General features: G+C 34.7%; 1 protein-coding gene across 1 annotated transcript in view; it reads left to right on the plus strand.

Annotated features, from left to right (window-relative positions):
• Positions 1-20,412, plus strand: part of CFAP47 (cilia and flagella associated protein 47) — a 345,115-nt gene that overhangs the window by 295,891 nt on the left and 28,812 nt on the right. Inside the window, exons 58-60 of the mRNA XM_027816959.2 lie at positions 5,174-5,333; positions 5,994-6,091; positions 9,456-9,617. Coding sequence (XP_027672760.2) covers positions 5,174-5,333; positions 5,994-6,091; positions 9,456-9,617 — 420 coding nt within the window. The remainder of the gene's footprint in view (positions 1-5,173; positions 5,334-5,993; positions 6,092-9,455; positions 9,618-20,412) is intronic.

The following is a 20,412-nucleotide window of genomic DNA, read 5'->3' on the forward strand; positions in this document are numbered from 1 at the left end:
GCTGTTCCTCATATCACCTGCTATTCACTGAGATGAGTGGATCTGGCTTCGCAAATAAGAATGTATTTTATATGTATTCTTAAAAACAAGAACAACACAAAGCATAGTGATCTATCATGATCGCAGAACTGTAGAATCACAGGTCTGTTCAGGTGGTCATATTGTCCATCCAACCCCTCCCTTTCCTCCAGCAGGTTTTTCTAAAGCAGGTTGTCCAGGACCACCTCCAGTGCAGTTTTGAATATCTCCACAGATGGAGGCTCTTGGCTGTTGTGTGATGGCTGTCAATTCAGAAAATGTTATTCATATTCACTCATTGAGACTGACTAATTACAATACTGGTGTAGTAAAGCTAACACAGACTGCTACATTCGCACAGTTCATCAATTAGAACCCACAACAAGGGATTATAATCATGTTTTACTGAAAAGGAATAAAAAAATTCAAGCAGCCTCATTGAAAACACTATAAAAAAAAAAAAAAGAAAAAAAAAGAAGAAAAAGATGCAAACAGAAATGAACCCACCCTAAATAACAGTTGAGGTAGAAATCCTTTTTGTTCTTTACTAAACTCTTGGAATTTAGCACTGAACCACTTTTGGAAGAGCTGCTATAAAAAAAAAATCTTAGTCTTCATATGTGAGCCAGGTGTTTGTCCCTTCTAGCGGGTGAAAATAAGTGAATACCTATGCCTGACTTTTATTATGTATTTCAGATACTTACTGGATTGCTGGCAATATCTCACTCTACTGCCTGATATCAGTCCTCCTTTTCTGGATGAGTTCCTTGAGGTAGAATTAGCAACCATTCCCCAGCATCAGCTGCTGTCTGTGAATATTTTGGAGGTTGCCCTTTCCAGATTAAGAATAATGGTAGAAGATAGACCTGATTATACTGGGTTGACATTTATATGGCCTGTGCTAATTTTAGCAGGGTTGTCTGCAGTTTTTAGTATAATAATTCTATACTAATAATTTTAATGGAGAAACTATCAGAAAATAACCCCACAACTAACCACAGAAGTGCCCACCCTTCAATGATTCCCCATCCGACTTCAAGAAGACATTGTGAGCTCTGCCTCGTCTCTCTTTTTCTATTCAAGGAATCTGAACAGAGTGCTATATTCTGGGCACAATCAATGGGAGGCAGTCTGAGATGCTACAGAGTTAAGTGTGATGCATCAGGAGATAATCCTTTCAACATCTAGAACATCTGCCATCAAAGCACCTTATTAATATGAAAACTAGCTTTAAGATAAGGTTAGGTGAGAGGATGATGATTCTTGTTAAAGACATTGCAGGATATTTTGCTCATTGCCATTACAATTTTGTCACTGTGGCACTGCCTGGGATGCTTGCTCTTAAACATTTTCCTAAGCTACTGTAGAGGCAACAAATGTGTTTTCACCTGTCTGTGTTCCTTCCAAATAACCTCACAGCTATGGGGATCCACTGTTTCTGTAACTAATTTTAACTTTCATAGTGCTATTCTTTCTAGAACTGACACAGAAATTACACAGAGCTCAATCACAGTGCAGTGCCCCACAGAAGTGAAGCAGGGAATTTGAAATACACTCATTTTTCATTTAATTATCTTATTCAGTTCTGAGTTCTAGGCTCAAGTGTCAAAGGATGCAGCGCCCAAGGAATCTTTTACAGAATTAGTGTTCTCCGTTGTCCTTTTGAGAGGCTTGAGGCAAGGCTTAAAAACAGGTGACCTAAAAAAGAAACGAGGGAGGACTGGGATCTCTGCATGCTTCTCCGTGAGGCAGTTGACTCTAATTGCAGCCCTTTGTCTGAATCAGATAGCTTGTTTTTTAAAGGGTCAGCTGAGCTTTCTCTGCTCACTGTCCCCATTTCCTAATGGCCTGTAAGACAGTGAAAGAGAAGTAAGGTATTATCAAAATCTAGCCCAAAGCTTTTTACCAAATGTGATGCAGCTCTATTCTGAAAAATGCCTTGCTATGGATTTCTTATGAATAATTGTGGATACTCGTTGCAGTATAAATACTTACATGGAGGTAAGGGATCAGCTGTTGGTATTGGTTTGTGGTATCCCTAGCAGAGTACTTGAGGTCCACAGTCAAATAGGAGCATCTTGGTTGGTAATGCCGATTCACACTAATGTGGTGCACATAGATACTGTCGTGCCAGCAGTTGCTGGCCCACAGTCTCTAAATGGGAAGGAGAAAAAGAGAAGCTTGAAGCAGTGTGTGATTTTTGCAATTAGGCCTATTTCATCTATCTTATTAACTAGGCAAAATCATAAGGAAATAAATCTGTACTAGCAGTTAATGATCAGTTGGTTAGTTGAGAGCTGCAGGCAAGCCCAGTGATATAAAATTACTGTCATTATGAACAGCTTCTCCTAAGAAGATTTTTGTATTAAAAATGAGAATACATTCTGTTTCAATGGCAATACTATAAAATTTGTCTTTTCATGATATTTAATAACCAATTTTCTGCCAGAATGACCCAGAATGCTTTCATATAGGTTCTGTATTAAAATTTATTTGAAAAACAAAGCCACGATGTCCTGTAACAGGCATAATTAAGCTACAATTCAAACAGTATATGCAGTGCATATATACTATAGCTAGATTTTAATTTACAGTCTGTTCCGTTTGTTGCATGTTAGAAGAGTGACAAATGAAACTTACGGATGTGCCACAATGGTATTATGAAGTGCTTACACACTGTTGTTGATTACACTGTTTTGGTAAGCATATATTTGATTTAAGGCAATCTAATTGCATATATATCCTGAAGAATACACTTCTAATTAAAAGATATTACAGACCTCTGCCTGAACGACACCAGGGTAGGCCCAAAGTGGGCAAGTCACAGTAAAGAGCTGCCTTTTCTTTCACAGAGGGAGAACAGTGCATCAGTGCTGTAACTGACCTCTGTTCCAGAGGGATGGATCCTAGTTCGGATGTTTTCAGAAGTATGGAAACAATGGTCATCTTATTTATTTCAGATACGGGATTAAAAAATTAATTGCTAATTTTTAAAGGTGTTCAAAAAGCCCTTTGACCACATTATTGCCAACAATATTTGTATATATATATTGTATATCTTTTAAATCTTGGGTATGCACTTGATAGAAAATGCATCAAACGGGAAGATTAAGACTTAAAGAAGAATCTTAAATCTATATGAAAAGAAAAAGAAGAAGAAATATAGTTTGTTTTTCTCATCTATATACTAACATTTTCAATGGATTTTTAATGAGGATATTTTCAAGCTATTTCAAGGTACAAGACTTTTCAAGTAATTATTTCAAAGACAAATTTCTCATGTCTTGATGGACTTCTATAAATACACAAAAATGAAACAATTGTGAGTGCAAAGCAGGTGGTTAATATCTGTAACTGCTACATGATAAACCTCTTACATGCAGAAATCCACAAATATTTAGGTAAGAATTCTCTACTGTTTGTAGCATCCATAATAAAGTGAGGCAGTGGTCTATATTTGAGGTCTTGAGGCATTGTTACTGAAAGGGGCAAAAATCCTGCAGAGTGGTTTGTCTTTAAATAATCCCAGCCTTCCTAATTTAAGGCTGATTTGCCAATCTTAATTTGGTTAATTTATTTTAATTTAAGAGTGTTTCCACCTAAAAGCTTTACAGCTACAGAACTACATTAACTCTAGTGGGGTTATGTACTATAGAAAATAACTAAATAATTCAGTACAAGAAATTTTTTCATAAAGGTAACCAGTCTGGACAAGGAAATTTACTAATTTAAATACGTTGTTATTCTACCCAAGCTACTTTGGATATCTTTATTCAAGGTTGCTGTTTGTGTTGAATAAATGATAGCAACAATAGATTGTGACGTAGCCATAGAAGTTGCAATGTCCGTAGGCTTTATAATTACATGCTAGCAGAGGTGGTTTGATGCAGATGAGGAGTCCTGACTGTTCTGTGTTTTGAAGAGTTATCTTTCAAGCTCTTTACCACTCTGCTGTGACTTAATTGACCTTTTTTTTTGTTTCTGGGCATTTCTGTCTGTCATCATTTTACTTTGCCTCCCTACACGTCCACCTTCATTTCCAAACTTCCGTGCATCCACCTCTTTTTTTATGTTTTGTCCTTCCCAAGGTTATCAGAAGCAGCAATCAGGGAGAGTGCTGCTTGTCCCATGCATGCTAACTTTAGCAGATTGAGTCATTCTCAGGGAATGATACTCATAGATGGGTGTTAGCATGTGTACATTGTAGCAGGCATGAAAATTTATCATTAAAATGGATTCAAATCTTATTGTAGAAGTAGTTACTCATAAATAAGAGGTTTTTCTGCAGATAGAAATAAAGCTGGAACCCTAACCCCGAGATGTCAATTCTACCAAATTTCAAGAATTCTTTTCAAAGGACCTTGAAAGTGAAAAGACTGTATGATTTACTTTCTCTCTTTTGTATAATTTTGCTCTAACTTTCTTTCTGAAATAGCTGGAACATGCCCTGAGGTAGGTGTTCTGACACTTGGCAGACTGACAAGTCATTGGACAAAGGCCCTTAAAAATGTATCAGTCCACCTTCATTATAGATGACATAGGTGTTTGGGGTTTTTTTTATGACAGCAAAATCAATCAGATGAAAAATCGTATGGAAAAGACATGGCTTTTGAAGTAATAATGTAGATTCTTTCAAGTATGTTTCAGTTATGTCTTGAACGTGAACAATTGCTTTTGGGTTGGTCTTTTTTATGCATTGTTACTTTCTTATGTTGCAACCCAGAGATGCTCAAAAAACATGACTTAGACCCTAGAAAATCACGGGATTGATGTACATATATAACACATGATCTTTGAGTATTACATGTGGGATGTTCACTTAATTGTGCTGGTTTTGTTTTAAGCCTTCACAGTCTCCTTGGCCTTGGGTTCAAAGTTTTATCAGTAAGCAGAAGTCTAAACACTTGAAGTGAACTCCTTTGTTCAGGACACTGAATCACAAAGCACCTGATTACAGGAAGACAGGCCACGTGCTACTGTAAACGAGATTTGGCTGTAGCAAGAGCAGGCTGAAATGAAATTTGTTATTACAAGGGGAATGGTACACTGTGATAAAATGTTAAGCAGTGTATCAAAAAGAAAAAAAAGGAAATATATGAGTAAAATTATATAATTAATTTTCAAAACTTACATGATGATCCGTTCTGTCTTACAGGAACCCGATTGGCTCCGAAAGAAAAGCTGGACATCCCAGTATTATTCATGCCAGATATAATGAAAATGTATGAGGCTGTGGTGGTAATTCATGTAATGAGGGAAAATGGTGAAAACTGGCCTTATGAGGATTCTGCTGTATTAAATAAAGACTTTGAGAGGTAATTTATTCTAATAGGAAAAAGAAAAGGTAGCAGAGGATACTCAGTCCTATCATAATTTCCTCATTCAGCTATTTGTTTGTAGCTCTCAAGGGCAATCATGTGTCTGATTTTGAGGGCAATAGTTATCCAACATAAGCTTTTAATGTTCTCTGCAAAGTATTCAGATTTAGGGTAAGTCTTTTATCTGTGTCAATATCTACCTTTTCTACTTTTAGATAAAGAAAATTTAAAGTACTACCTGCCAGTGCAGTTATGGATATTGAACAAATGAAAGCTCTTAGACACCTCTAATTTTTCAATATATTTGGGCTAATGGTTATTCTCCTGGGATATGTTTGTGTAATGCATAAACTGAATAAGCTTTCTTTCAGTGTAGTCTTGACACAAGATAGAGTAGCTCAGGCCAAACGTTCTCATATCCTGACAGAACAGTGTTTGAAGACAGTAAACTAAGCAGATGTAAATTATTGCTGTTCTGATTTAGGTGGATTTTATGTCACTTTTTTTTTTTGGGGGGGGGGGGGGGTGGTATGTTTAGCATTACAGCATACAATAAAACGGAGTCTCCCCTCTCCAACAACTCTTAAGTTTAGATTGCTTTGGAAAAAATAATCCTTAGCAGTCTACCATAATGATACTCTTCACTTATTTTCCAAGCAGTGTTACTGTCACAGAGGATGGGGGAATTCAGGGAATACTCTGGATCTATCCGGTTCATGGAATACCTGAAGCACCACAGCAGAAATTAGCTCCAGGTAGGCAATGATTGAAAAAAACCTCAAACAATAAATTTAAGAAAATTAAATAGTCATTTGTGTTCTCATCTGCTTGATCGTGAGAATTTGCAGTAGTACTTTGCTACATCTTAAAGAAAGATAAAATTATATATTAAAAATAAAATCTTCTTTCCCAACATTTAAAGCAGATCTAGATCTATTATTTTATTCTCATTGTGGGTAAAAGGAGCCAGGAGCAGTTGAAAATATCAAGGCTTATGCCTTTCAGCATCCCAGTTAATGCTGAGTTAGAGAACTGAAGGTAAATCAGAGACTGACACAAGGGTAGATTTCTGATTGTGTACCCAGAACACTGCTGTTTGTGGGGTACAAAATGTTGGAGTAGATGTCCACTGTTTCTCTCAGCTTTAAGTTTCATTCCTTAATCAAAACTAATACAGAGTAGTGTAAATAGCAGTTAGTTTCCCACTTGCTCCTGAGAAGTAAACTTGCAGTAAAAGATGACTGGCATTCATAGGTGTTTTTTTATTTTGTTGCTTACTTTTGAGATAGTAAATGTTTATAGATTTGGTGCACCTATTTTTAAAGCTGTGATACAATCCCAGAATTGTGAAATAGAAATTGTGAACAGCTTTTTAAACCTATAACCTTGATGAAACTACAGCTCAGGGTGTAGAAGAGGGACAATTTTACACGAACTTGTGTTTTGATGTGTGAATTTAATACCTTTCTACACTGAACAGGCTAAGATATAAGAATAACTTCTGGGAAACTATAGAATTAGATATTTTTACTGTTATTAATTTAATTTGCTTAAGGATCCTTTAGTTGCAGACAAATGCCAATGATGTGGCATTAATTAGACCTTTCATCTCCGTAATTTGCACTTTAATACCTTAAGGAATGAAGCAGAATATCATTGTGCAATCAACTGTTGCCCAAAATGATGGTTTTAATGAGTCTCATTAGCATTAAAATTATGTATATTGATGTGAATGTTTGTTGTGTTATTTAAAGCTGTTATGTAATTTGAGGCTCTGAGATAAGTCTGCCTTTTATTGGGCTGTTGGTTTCCTTAGCTATAAAAGTTATGAATTAAAAGTTAGCATTCATAAACTGCTCTAAATGACATCACTTCTGCATATGATCAGAAACTTAAGTAATGTCAAAGTTTAAGTAATTTTAAATTCCTAAATGATGCTTTCAAACAGCAAAACTAAACTGTAAAATATTTTTAACTGCTATCCACTAGTTTATCTTCAGTAAATCTTTGTAATGCATAGAATGAGCACTGCATTCATTTTGATACCTACCTCTCTTTGGCAATCACCATGTTATGTCAGGCTATTTTTTTTTTTTTTTTCCTAAGGAAGTATTAGAGCTTTCATTGAAAAACGACCTGGAAAACTAAAATACCTGTTTGTAAGTGTATTTGTAAACCAGATTACATTTCTGCCTTGATTCTGAAAGCTACGCTTGTCAGTTTCAAGTGGACTTTTTAAAAATCCCTGTTGTAAGATAAGAATCCAAAGCAGGTAATTTACAAGAAGACTCCTTTGGTTTAAAATCATTGTTTTTAATAATAATGAAAATAGTATTGTCATTTATTTTAATGGAGACATTTATTAAAATTGCCTGGAGGCTACAAGCTGTTATGTCAAAAGCCAAAGCTGCTTTGCCAGTATATTAGGTAGTTCATCATTTGTGTCATTCTTATTTGCATCTTAATACACTTAAACATCTAGAAGTCACTTGGCTTAGTATCTCGGGAGACCAATTAAAATGATCAGTGGTCACAACCCATGTAGTACATGTTAAGTAGGTTACAATATAGCCATCTTAGAAAAGTGATTACAAACGGAGAATCATCCAGAGTATTTTTTTAATTCTTGTAGAGTCAAAGAAGCATACACTAATTTTGACTGGAAGGGACCACAGGAGGTCAGCTAATCCAGCTCCCTGTTCAAAGCCAGGTCTAAGTAGATCAGGTTGTCCAGTCAAATCCCACACAGACCTGATTTTTATCCATAAATATTGTTTAGCCATTTAGGAAAAAGAACATGTAGAATCATTTCTGGTAGTAAGATGAGCTGCAGAATAGAAAATTTTGTGGACACACATGTGCACGCTAATCTGAAATACTTGGTAAGCTGGTGTAATACAGCCAATGTAATTTCTTTTTAAATATAAGGCCATGCATCTGAGAAAAAAAGTTTTTAACTATTTCAGGACTTGTCCCACATGGAAAAGATTAGAAGAGCACTATAGAAATTACTTAAACCTTGTTAAACAGGAAAAGATCAAGGAAAAAAAAAGAAGTTGTTTGGTTTTTTTATTTAGAGAAAGGAAATGAGTTTAACTTGATGTGAAATTACTTATTTTCCAAAATAACAATAGCGAATGAAGCTCCAGAACTGAAAGTTGAAGCTAAATAAACGTGGTTTAGAAGTAAGGCTTTCATTGCTCTTTTTTTAAACACTTTACATAATTACTTACCAAGATATGATTCTAAATTATTTACCATTAAATGTTGATGTTAAGTTTAGAGCTAATTTTTATAGAATCATTTGGTTTAATTCTGATGAAAATAGTACTTAGATCTTGAAATTGAGAAGTATGTAATTGGCTCTTCTTTTTCATGTTGATTTCTGTAATTCTAGAAAATTCTAAGTCTTGTATTTGGGAAAACGTTTTGCTTTCAGTTCTTGTGCCTAATTTTCTCCTCTTTCTGTGCCAATAGTTATTGAAAGAACCATAAACAATAACTATTGAAGTAAACTTTATAAAGTCTAATGTATAAGCTAAAACCCAACTACCTTGTAATGAAAAAAAGTCATTTAAGAAGCAGTAAATTAGAATCACTTACTGAATTGAAAAAAGCTCTGTCATGCTTCAAAGAAACTCGTGTCAGAATGCTTTTTATTCTGGCATAGTTCTATAAAAGCTGAAGTTTGAACAACAGTATTCTTAAACTAAGAAATCAAAGAGTAACTTAATAGTCTTTCATTTAACTTTTAAATTCTTTAATTTCTTTGTTTTCCTCAGTCTCCCCTTCTCATTGGCATATGTCAAACTATGCCATAATTTCTATTTGCAAATGAAATAAAATGAAGATGCATTTCATGATTACAAAAAAGGGAGAAACTTGCAAGTGCTGTTGTGAACTAAATGTAGGAACAGATTTTTGTTTGCTTAGCAATATTTTCTACTATTTCAACTAAACAGAACAGTAGAAACCATGAACTTGGGAAAAGCACTTAGTCGTCTTGGTCCTTATTGAAATTCTGTCATTCTCTAAGCCCATTTAACTTCCGTGTTTAATTGTTTTGTTAAAATCAAGATGCCAACATTTTAAAAGTAATGGATTTTTGCTTTTCTGTAGCTGTGGTATGCTGTCAAGCCAGGCAGAGAGCAGAAAGAAGAATAGAAGTGCTGCTGACTGGTGTAGTTCTCTGTGCAAGTGCTATGCCTGCTGCAAGAAATTCTGATATGATCAATACAAATAAGCCAGCCAACATCCAAGGAGAAGTTCAAGTCACTGATGGTAAGAATACATAGCTTGGATACCATACTATTTTAAGAACTTTTCAAGTAAGGTAAGTACTTTACTGAATGTGCAGCTCTGCCATGACAACAGATGAGGTTTAGGCAAATCCCCTCAGTCCATATTTCTACCCTGTTGCAAATATAGTACATTTGTATAACAGTATGTCAGCAGTTACAGGTACCTTTGAACCGGAACCTTTATTTTTGTATGTCTTGGATGCGAGGCTTGCATACATACCATCTCTCCTTTAAAAGAGAATAGCCTGCACAAAGTCTAAAGTTATACAAAAAATTTCTGTGTAAGCATTGCCAGGAAATATTTATCTCCAGGTTGTCCCTATCTGTAACGTGCATTCCCACCAGCAGGCCAATATCTGCAGTAAAATGTATTGAAGAAGGAAGCCTTGTTCGAAAGAAGCAATAAAGCTTTGTGAACAGATAGCTTCCACTTACTGTTAATTAACAGAGGACACAGTGAAAATCAATTTATTCAGAGATACACCAGCTTTTCATATGAGACCTCTCTTTGAAACAGAATGGTGCAACATATAAATAGTATGAAAAGAATGCTTGTTGTTGCTCTATGTCCGGTATTTTTGTTAATAGAAGTGTGTTGACGCTCATACTCACTACAACAAATTATCCACCGTTACATTCTATTTTCATCAGTTATTGCATCTTTGGAACTTAATCTACATTTTTGGGGGGTTCAAATTCTTCTTATTTTTTAAGAAAAATATTCTATAAAAATTATGACACGTGGCACGTGACACTGCAACGTGTGTTTAACGTAGCTGTAATGAAGGGATTTCACCCATACTCCAACTTTGATAAGAATGTAATGCATTGTAGGGTGGTAAAAAATGAGTCTACAGAGGTTGCTATGATTGCAGTCTATTAGGCAATCAGAGAGGCAGCAAACTTAGCTTTTGTGTTTCATTTCTGCCAATTAGAGTCCAGTCCTACATGGCTTTAAATGAATAGCACGTTACAGAAACTCTCCTGCCAAAAAACTGTGAAAAACTAAAAAGCTATAAAAGGTAAATCAAGGTGAATGACATCCTTCCTATAAAGATGATTTTCATGCAAACATGCCCCTGCCCTGCACACTGACCAATGCGGTCTCATCAGCAATCACTGTCCAGCTCTTTAAAAAGATTTTATCTTTGAATGGTTTTAAAACAGGAGGGGATCTGAAGTTGCACTGTTAATGAGAGCTTGCACAGCATATATTTACTGATTCATTAATATTTGTAATTACTTAGTTAATCTTGTTACTTGCACATAACATGTTGTCAAAGATAATGCTGTCTGGGCATATTATTATTTTATATTCCCATACTACAAAGGGATAGTGATCAATCTAATAAAATAAGCAAATGTGAAGTTCTCAGTGTATGTTCTTGCCTCTTTAGAGAACCATAAATACTATACTATTATATAAGCTTATTCAGCCTTGTGAGAACAGCTGTGTATCAAAATACAGGGTACCTTCTTTTTTACTATAGAGTAGGCTTAGCTCTTTATTGACTTGTCTACCTTAAGCATACCTGGGCTATTTCCCTCCAACATGTTGGCATGTGAATTGACAAAAATGAGCATGACTTGCATTGAGCAAGTTAAGGCAGCATTTTGAAAGACCTGCAGATTCATGATGTGTAGTGCTTGTTTTATTCATAGGACTAATATCTCGTATTTATTAACACTGGCTTCTGCACATGCTGCAAGACATTGATTTGGGACATTGCATCTTTTCAAGCAAGAAGTCTGGTAATGAAATGCTTTACACCATAGGTAATAAGATCATTTATAACTCTGGTGCTTTCCATGATTTTCAATGACATTATAATGTCATTATTGCTAGATGAATTTGATGCCTGTTGGGAATAAAATTTAATGGTACTATCTGAGCTTTCTGCAGTCTACCAGTAATAACATAAATAAAAGTGTAAACCTCCAAGATAACAGCCTGGCAAGCTGTTTTTCATTTTTTCTCTTTTGAAAGAGTGATTCATCAGAGTGTATGTGTGATGTGTAGTAAAAAGTTTTTACATCCAAAGATAAATGATGATAATTACTGGCAGATCAGATTTAAACAGCTACTACTATGCTTCAGTATTTAAATTACTTGGACAAGTAAAAATTCTTGAGAAGTGAAAAATCTTCAAGCATATTCTTTATGTAAAGAATTCAATTTCATCCAGTCCAGGATATCATTTGAAACAGAAATATATTACAATTTCTTATGAGGGGACAATCTAAACATTGTCTAGCTAAAGTAACATAGTTTGTTGTTCAGAAGTCAGCAAAGTTCTGGAGATCAAATAATTAAAGCTTAATTTTTTAGACATTTAGCAATTGATATGGCTCTTTACAAAAATAATTACCAATTGTATTAAATGCATATTTTTACCTTTTTTTTTATATGGTTTCATACAAAGAACTCTAAAGACATCTTTTTTTCAGTAAATGAAATTTAAGACCCATGATTCATCCAAACAAGTGTGAAGATTGGGTTTTTATATTTATTTATTCTAACAAAACAGCATTTTTAGTTTACTTTAAATATTCAATGGGAAATACAAATGTGTTTAATGTTCCATGATTTTCTAAGAAAAACATAGACATTCACAAATTATCAGTTCTATATATTTGGCTGAAATTCACAAATATCTACGCAACCAAACTTGACTGTGTTGACAGCATGTAGAGTACACAGCCAGAGTACCTTCTGGTTGAGGAAATACGCTAACCAGGCCTGTTCTGTCTCTGCGTTTGTAATGGTCCCTTGTAACCTATCCTTTTCAATTGCTTCAGTTTATCACATAAGCCAGCCGTAAGGGCTGAGTGTTTATAATTAACTTCCCTAATCTTTATTAATTCATAGCTCTTCTTACAGCCCCAAAGTTGGTCTTAGTTCCTCACTCCTGTGTTCTTATTTCTGGGAAGGTTTCATGAGCTGCCTTTTGCAGGGGGGAATGCTGCTGTCTGGGTTCTGTAGGGTAGCACCGGTATGGGGGGTTCTGTGTGCTATAAGCAAGTTTCACAGCTATGCTGACTTCTAACTAAACACATGACCAGTTCAATTGCAGCTAGTGGTTAAATAAAATTTACCAGATATGCTAATCCATAACATTGGCTATTGGCGTACATTATGCAAAGTGTATCTGTACCCTTTCTTTCACCATTTACAAAATCAACCAATATACATATTCTATGAAATTTTATAGCAAATAGCTATAAATATAAATATAGCAAATAGCTATATTGAAAAACACCTGACACTCATCAGATCAGAATATACAAAAAGCCTCTATTTTCTTTGCTTTCTTTACAGTAGTTCTTTGAAACAGGGGAAGAAGAACATGTCCAAACACATGTTAAAAGCTATTTCCACCCCCCAGCAAGATTTTATGTTAGCCAGTGGTATGGATTCCACTAAATGCCAATTTGATATGATAGATCTGAATCAGGAAGCTCACCTTCAAGAAATGAGTCCAATAAAATTGGATACGATCAAAGAGATCCTAGCAGTATAAGAAATAAAAATGCCAGGATAGGAGGAGACAAAATATTCATATAGACTTGTCTCTCATTCAGAGATTTTAATTTAATTGCTGATTAAGTGTAGCAGGTTAATATTGAAAGCCATATGAAGAGAGTAATAGTGATGAAGATGGCCTAATGTTTTACTTAGCTGTGTCTCCGTTGTCAGAATAATTATGTCATTATTTTTGAAATGGTAATTGAGGATGAGAGAGTTATATCTGTATAAATGAGATTGTTAAGTGAATTTTTTAATCTGCAAGAAGTAGAAGAAAGAGCAACAAAGTATTTGTTTTGGATTAACACTTTGTGAAAGCTGTGAGCTATGGCAAAATGAAAGTGTTGACAAGGGGGTGAACCAGCAATTGGGTCACTCTGTTAGAGATTATTACCTTGTTGTTAAAGGTGACAACTCCTGCTGGGAAACGGGGAACCAGCAGAAGCCAAATAGGGCATCAGAGTAAAAATGAAAGCCTAGATGGATTATTTTGTCAGCTACATAATTTTTGTTTACATCTGGCTGTTTGTTTCTTTATGAGTCAAACATGGGAGAGATTTGATACATTGTTTATTCTCTTTATTGAACTGCAATATGCACAGGCATTTTAATGAAGAAGTTGAAATAGGACTTTATTTACTTATTGATATACAGGGTTACCATTTGGTCCATTAAAAAAAGAAACAATTTAGCATAGATTTTTCTCTCATAAGTAACCCTTCCTACTCCCATTTCTTAATGGAACTTGAACAATAATGCCAACTGCTGAAAAAAAGCTTGTGAATTGTGAGCTAGTATGGTTTGGAATTACTTATATTTCTGTTTACAGAAGAGTCACTCATTTCTGTTTCTTTCCCATTTTATAAAACATTGAAATCTGCAAGCCTTAAGAATAAGTTTCAGCATTACGCAAATCAAAATTACTTTCTACAATCATGCTCAGTTACAATACTCAACACTTACAGGGAACCAGAGCAATTATAAAATAATCTTAAGTTATTTATTCAGCTTCACAAAAGTGCAAAACCAATAAGCAATACAAAACAAGGAATTCCTGATGTTACTTTTCAGTATGATGTACGTCCAGGAAAACTGAGAAGTCCAATAGAACTGATTGGCTATCCCCACATAATGTATCTCTGAAACAAGAACACACACATCACCTCTTAGAAATGTCTTTTGAGTTAGTGACTAAGGGAAGGCTAAGCAATATAATTTCCTGCAAGTTTCCATGAATTACTCTAATTGTTATATGATTGTGATTGCCAAATTGCTATTTCTCCCATTTCTTTTTCACATAGTTTTCTGTAATTTCTTTGGTTGAGTGATAGGTATTACTTCCATAGTAACGACACCACTACACCCTTATTTTGTAAAGGTATTTTGGGAAAGCTTCTGTAAATCAAAACCAGAGTCAGCATAGCTCTCCAGGATCTTAGTTGTGCTTTTGCAACCTCATAGCACCTTACGATGATCTATCTGCGTTAATTTGCACTAGGTTTTTTGCATTGTTTTCTCATTAATTATGGGACATCAACAAAGCATAGCTAATAGAGGCCCTTAAAATGTGAACTCTGTTGGTTTTCCAGAAGAACAATGGACCAGTGCTCTCCCTGTCTGTCTCAGCTGTGTGTGCATGGTTCTATTCATAGCAAAGCAAGTGGAAGGTTTATACACCTAGATTTGCTTCAGATAATATATCTGACAGTCACTGTAGTAACAGACACATGCACACATACAACTATATCCCAAATGCTCTTCTATTTCAAGCGTATTACATCCTATTTAATTTTTGTGCTAAGATTCTTTGTCCTTGTCTTCTGTCTCTGAAGCTGCGCTGTTCACATATTGTTGTTTTTCTTAGAGAAAATGAAATTATCCACTCTAGATCTCCTTCATCTATCCAATATTTCACAACTCCGAAAAGAACATGAAGCAAAAAGGAAAAAACAAAACTTCCCCAGTTTTTATGGGGAACGTATACAACTTCATGTTTTTGTAAATTTGCATCGTGCCTGTAGTTTTGACAGTTTAAAACCAAGTTGATCTGAAACTTTGAAGGTGTAGCTAGATATTGAGATTTTAAGACAAGTAGCTAGAAGTTACATAGAATTACCACAGAACATTAAATGAAATTGTAATCTTGAACCATTACTCTTACTTCAAGCAAGCTCAGGAAGACAGTGAAACCTCAGAAATTTACTGCACAATTTTTTATTAGTTCTGAAACTTAATTTTTATCAAAAAAATAAGACAAGTGGATACCTCCCATGAGATTATATTTGTCTCACAGTAGAGGAATTTTCACTACCCTGTGTTATAGATGTTCCACCTTATGTATAACTGAATGCAATTCATTGGATAAGGAAAAGGAGGCAAATGAATGTGACCCTACTGATTAGGTCCTGTGTTCTAGTCTGTGTGGCTCAGTCTGTTTTGTAATATTAAAAATGTCAAAAGATATAAAATGCATCCTTTTTAATAGACCATAGTATAGTGTAAAACTATCAATAACATGCTTACAGATTATAGTGATGGTACCAGAAACAATTTACCTCCATCAGTAGAGAGTTCTATGTGCATAAATTTAGATAATTTTTTTAATTTTCAATGAAAAATTATTTTATCATTGAATCAAAGATTATACCATAGCACAGATAATGGAATTATCTCAGGAAACATAAACAATTTAAGTTATGATGTGATGTAAGACAAATTCTTTCTTTATAATACTTGTACAGATGAACAGATGAGGAATACTTGCTAAGAAATTATTTTTTCCATATCTCCTTTCAAGTTAGAAGGAAATAAAGATAATCCCTCCATTTGAGATTACAGGATTATATTACCCCTTTTACTTATGTTTAGTTTGTTGTGTATTGTTATTTTTTAATTTGCAGAGCTACTGAGTGGAAGATTTCAGTATGTAGGTCCATGTTTTCAAAACACAAAAATGTGTTTTTTATGAAAAATATAAATACATTTGTATGGGAAAATAATCAGGCTGAAGTTCTTTTGTCTATAGCCACACATGCATATTTGCTTAGTGTTTTAGATTAAGATGCTGGGAAAGAGCGTAACCTAAGATGATGTCTTTGTCATCCAAACTTCTAATAAATGCAACTATTAAAAAAAGAAAGAACAACCAAAACCAGAACAGACCAATTCCTGGTCCTTAGCTCCCCTTTTCATACGATGACCATGAATCAATGGATATATTGCAGATCTTGAGAGCTAGCATATGTCCTTCTCATGTGTTTAAAAAAAACATAAACCTACCCCATACGAACTGTACAATACAAACATTCTGATACTGCATCCGTCTTCCTGAAATCCCACAGAAAAAAAGATGCAGTTTTCATTGTGTTCAACTGGCAATCAGACTGATCAGTCTGGACTGTGTATGTTGAGAAAATATTCCATTGTTATTAAGTAATGTGTCTGTCTGAAATACCTGCTAATTAAGTTAAAACATTTAAAAACAAACTATTATTTATCTTCTAAACCAAACTTGCAATGTAGTAGCAAGTGAGGAGTAGCTCAACAGATCAGATTGTGAGGTCTTTTCAGCTTCTCTAAGTACTGCATCCTGTAGCTGGCAGACTCGATAAATGTGAAAGTGCCTTTAAAATCAACATGAAGCTCTTTGCTACATATGTGCTATGTTATTTCAAGCACTGAGTCTCAGAGTTTTTGAATTAAGAACTCAAGTTTGCTGGTGTCAGCTCTACAGAATTTCAAAGGGCAAATAAATGGTACTGGATATAGGAATATCTTAAATGGTAAAGTTTTATGATTTGTTGAAAAACTGAAACTGGTCGTGCTGAGTAAGAATCACATCTCAGTGCAGTTTGATACTTTTGGGTTTTTAGCAGCAATCAGCCAAGGTGTTCCTTCTCACTCAAAATATTTTTGGACTGATAAAGTTTAATTAGAAAAATCTATTTTTATAAAAGCAAAATGGTTCTAATCTTATACCCAAGTTACAAGACAGTAGTAAAAGTAGTCAGAAAACATTTACTCTTGGAACAGGTATTTTAAGCTTATTTATTTTATTGCCATTAGTTCAGAAAAAACACCATACATTGTACAGACACACAGCTGATTTACAAAGTGATGCTTAGATCCACAATATTTTAAGATTATATTCTTGAACATGAAAAGTTTGTAAGTAAGTATGAAGAAAATTGAATTTCTAAATGGATAATTGCTTTTATTCAGTAGGACAAATTACATTTGTATTTTGCATATAACTTTAATAAGGAACTGTGAAGGAACTGAAATAGCTGGGGATAAGCTAAATCTATATGTTCTTCTCACTTGGAAGGTCACATTCCTACTGCAGTAAAATGATATTTAACTGGGAAGTGATAAAGTTGTATGAATGAAATGTTATGTTCCAAAATATGAAAAAGGGTGTTTTTTGCCTTAGGGAAGTATTCTTCGTACAGTACATGTTGGCAGTGTTGGAAGGCGAAAAGTAAGATAGTTTTCTAAAGGAAGTGATTTTAAGAATGAATTTTGAAAAGGGAAAGTGACTCAGTGTATACAGTGTAATACAAAAAAAGCCCTAGAAAAGTCTTTGAACACAGAGTGTGATAAAGGAAGTAGAGCAAAATTGCTGGTATTCTCTTAACCACCTATAGTAAATGGGCAATTACAGTCACTGATGCAGTTAAAAGAAAGCCAAACCAAACCAAACCATGAAACATCCCGTAAGTTATGTTTTTCAAGTATATCGCCAAACAATAAAAGAGAAGGCTAAAACCTAGGAAACTTCTGAGGGTAAGAGAGCATCTGGGAGGGAGGAAAGAACATCCATACTGCTGACACATAAAAAGACTGGAAAAAAGAACCTTGCTATTGCTTCATGATCTACTGGTTATCTTGGTGTAAACACACTGCTCCTCCAAAGGGATCTGAAGAAATGTGCTTGCATTGGAACTTGGTCTTCCAAATGACAAGCATAATTTCTTTTAGTCATTAATGTAACTGCTGTAAGGAATAAAGTACACAGACATCATCATATTGGACACAGTGGAAAAAAAAGAAATTATAAATAATACTGTTTTCAGTTTAGCATGTGTGTGGACCAATACAGTTTGAATGATTAGGTTAAAAGACTCCTTGAGTTATGACTGATTTCAGTGGGCAACGTTCAAAGTGAGGGAAATGAGCTGGGAAACCATGGAAAAAATAAATGTCTGTGTGAATTAAGACTACATCATAATATAAGTTCATGGAGAAGCCGGTTTGGCATTGCCTGTGCCCAGGTACAGAAGTGTTCTTTATTTGCTAGAATTGCCAGATGAATGAAGACAATGCTAAATAAAAGAGACTGCTGAAAAAAAAGAAGAGAATATGATTGAAAAAATACATTTGAATCATTTCTTTTAATGCATTAATTTTTAATTGGTGTACAAATCTAAGTAGAATGCCAGATCAAAGGAAGGTAATGTGGGAGATCCTTTGGCCTGATGAAAATCCTTTTGCTTTTCCTGAGGCTTTTTGTTTTATTTACTATGCCAAGAAATATCAAAATAGGGTGCAAAGAGGGGAGTGTGGATAGGCATAACACAAAAGGAATTAGTCCAAAATGGATTCAGAGAGGGAGAATATATGGAAACAAGCTGCAAGGAAGAATTTAGAAATGCATGCAGAACAGCAGATGCTAGATGCACACTGTTTATTTCATATACATGGATTCACAAACTTCCATTTCATTCATTTAATGATGCAGTGTTTTGAACAAAGACATCCTAAAAAAAAAAAGGGGGGGGGGGGGGGAGGGAGGGAAGTGCTTTCTATTGCTTCTTTTTACAGTAGAAACCTGCTTTAGAAGTAGATCTCTGATTTGAAGAGTGTTTTGAAAAAGGAAAATTAGGAAACAGAAAAATCAAATGTGAGAGAAAATTTAGAAAAGTGTTGAAGTTGGTTGCTAGGGGAATAGGCAGTGGGATGCAGGGTAAAAAAAAGATATGGCTAAGAGTGGAATTTTTCAAAGCCTTGAAGATATGGGTGAAAAGCCTTAATTGGATATGGAAAGACAAATAAATTTTTGAGGAAGAGATATAAAGGTGTATATGCTTATCTATGTTGAGAATTCTCTTGAATTGCATTGAGGATCAAAGAGTATATCATCAACAGAAGGAGACCACTTTTCTTATCCATTTATTTCTTTGCATTTAAGGTAATTTGGTGTCTGGCATTTAATAAAGTATATGATGTTATCTTTGCTGATATTTATAATGCTCCACATGCAGAACTTTTGTACCTGTATGAACAAATTTAGTGAAAGAAATTTAACTACAGCCAGCTCTTTTTTGGTTCTTATGCAATTTGTTTATTTTGCTGCTATTATCCTGGATTTACGACTTTTTACAGCGAGTTCTCAGATGAAGTTAATTTCTTACTGCCCAGAAGATACTGTCTACTTAAATGTTAGGATGTTCTTGACCACCAGGCTTCCTTTTATTTTTTTTCCTTTCTTACTCTTTTTTGCTATACATTTTTGCTATTCACTTGAATATTTACTTGAAAGCTGTATTAAAGCAATTTAATCTACCGTATGGTAATGTATCCTGTCTACTGCTGCTTTTGCTGGCAAGTCATATCTGCATACTTAATGTTCGTTCGCCACTGCCTGCTGAGTTCTAGCAGTGTGTGTTAAGACTCCTGGAAGACAGCAAAGAAGCAGGAAAAGAACAAGTGTCATATGACAGCTGAATGGGGGCTATGAAGAAAGAGATTTCACAACATTTGGAAGGTCAAAATTAGATGCCAGATGTCTGGTAGAAATTAGTAGTTAATGTCTGGTCTTGTAGTTCCTAATTTACCACTTTGGAGACTATTAGATCTAGAGGGGAAGAAATCTTTGTCAGGTGTCAGGGCCACAATGGATGCAAACATTGAAAAATTAGCAGAACCAGAAAAAAAAAAAAAAAAAAATATCATTGAGAGAGTGCAGTATATTACATTCAGCATCAAACTATAATTTATCTGGTTTTTGAAAAGCATGAAGCTGCAAATTTATGAGTGACTGGGCTTTCATTTTGTTTGTATTCTGTGATTGTGCTGACCTTTATTAAATGACTGCAAGTAAAATTTCAGCCTGCTGAATGGGAGGTGATGAAGGTCAATTGACCAAATTCACTTGCATCTCTGTTTTATTGCACCAATCCAAGAAAAAATCTCTGTAATGAGGACAAGCAGTTTTGCAGTCTGAATATTTTTCTATCACAGCTTTAAT

This window comes from Falco cherrug, chromosome 2 (genome assembly GCF_023634085.1).
Source record: "Falco cherrug isolate bFalChe1 chromosome 2, bFalChe1.pri, whole genome shotgun sequence".
Lineage (NCBI taxonomy): Eukaryota > Metazoa > Chordata > Aves > Falconiformes > Falconidae > Falco > Falco cherrug.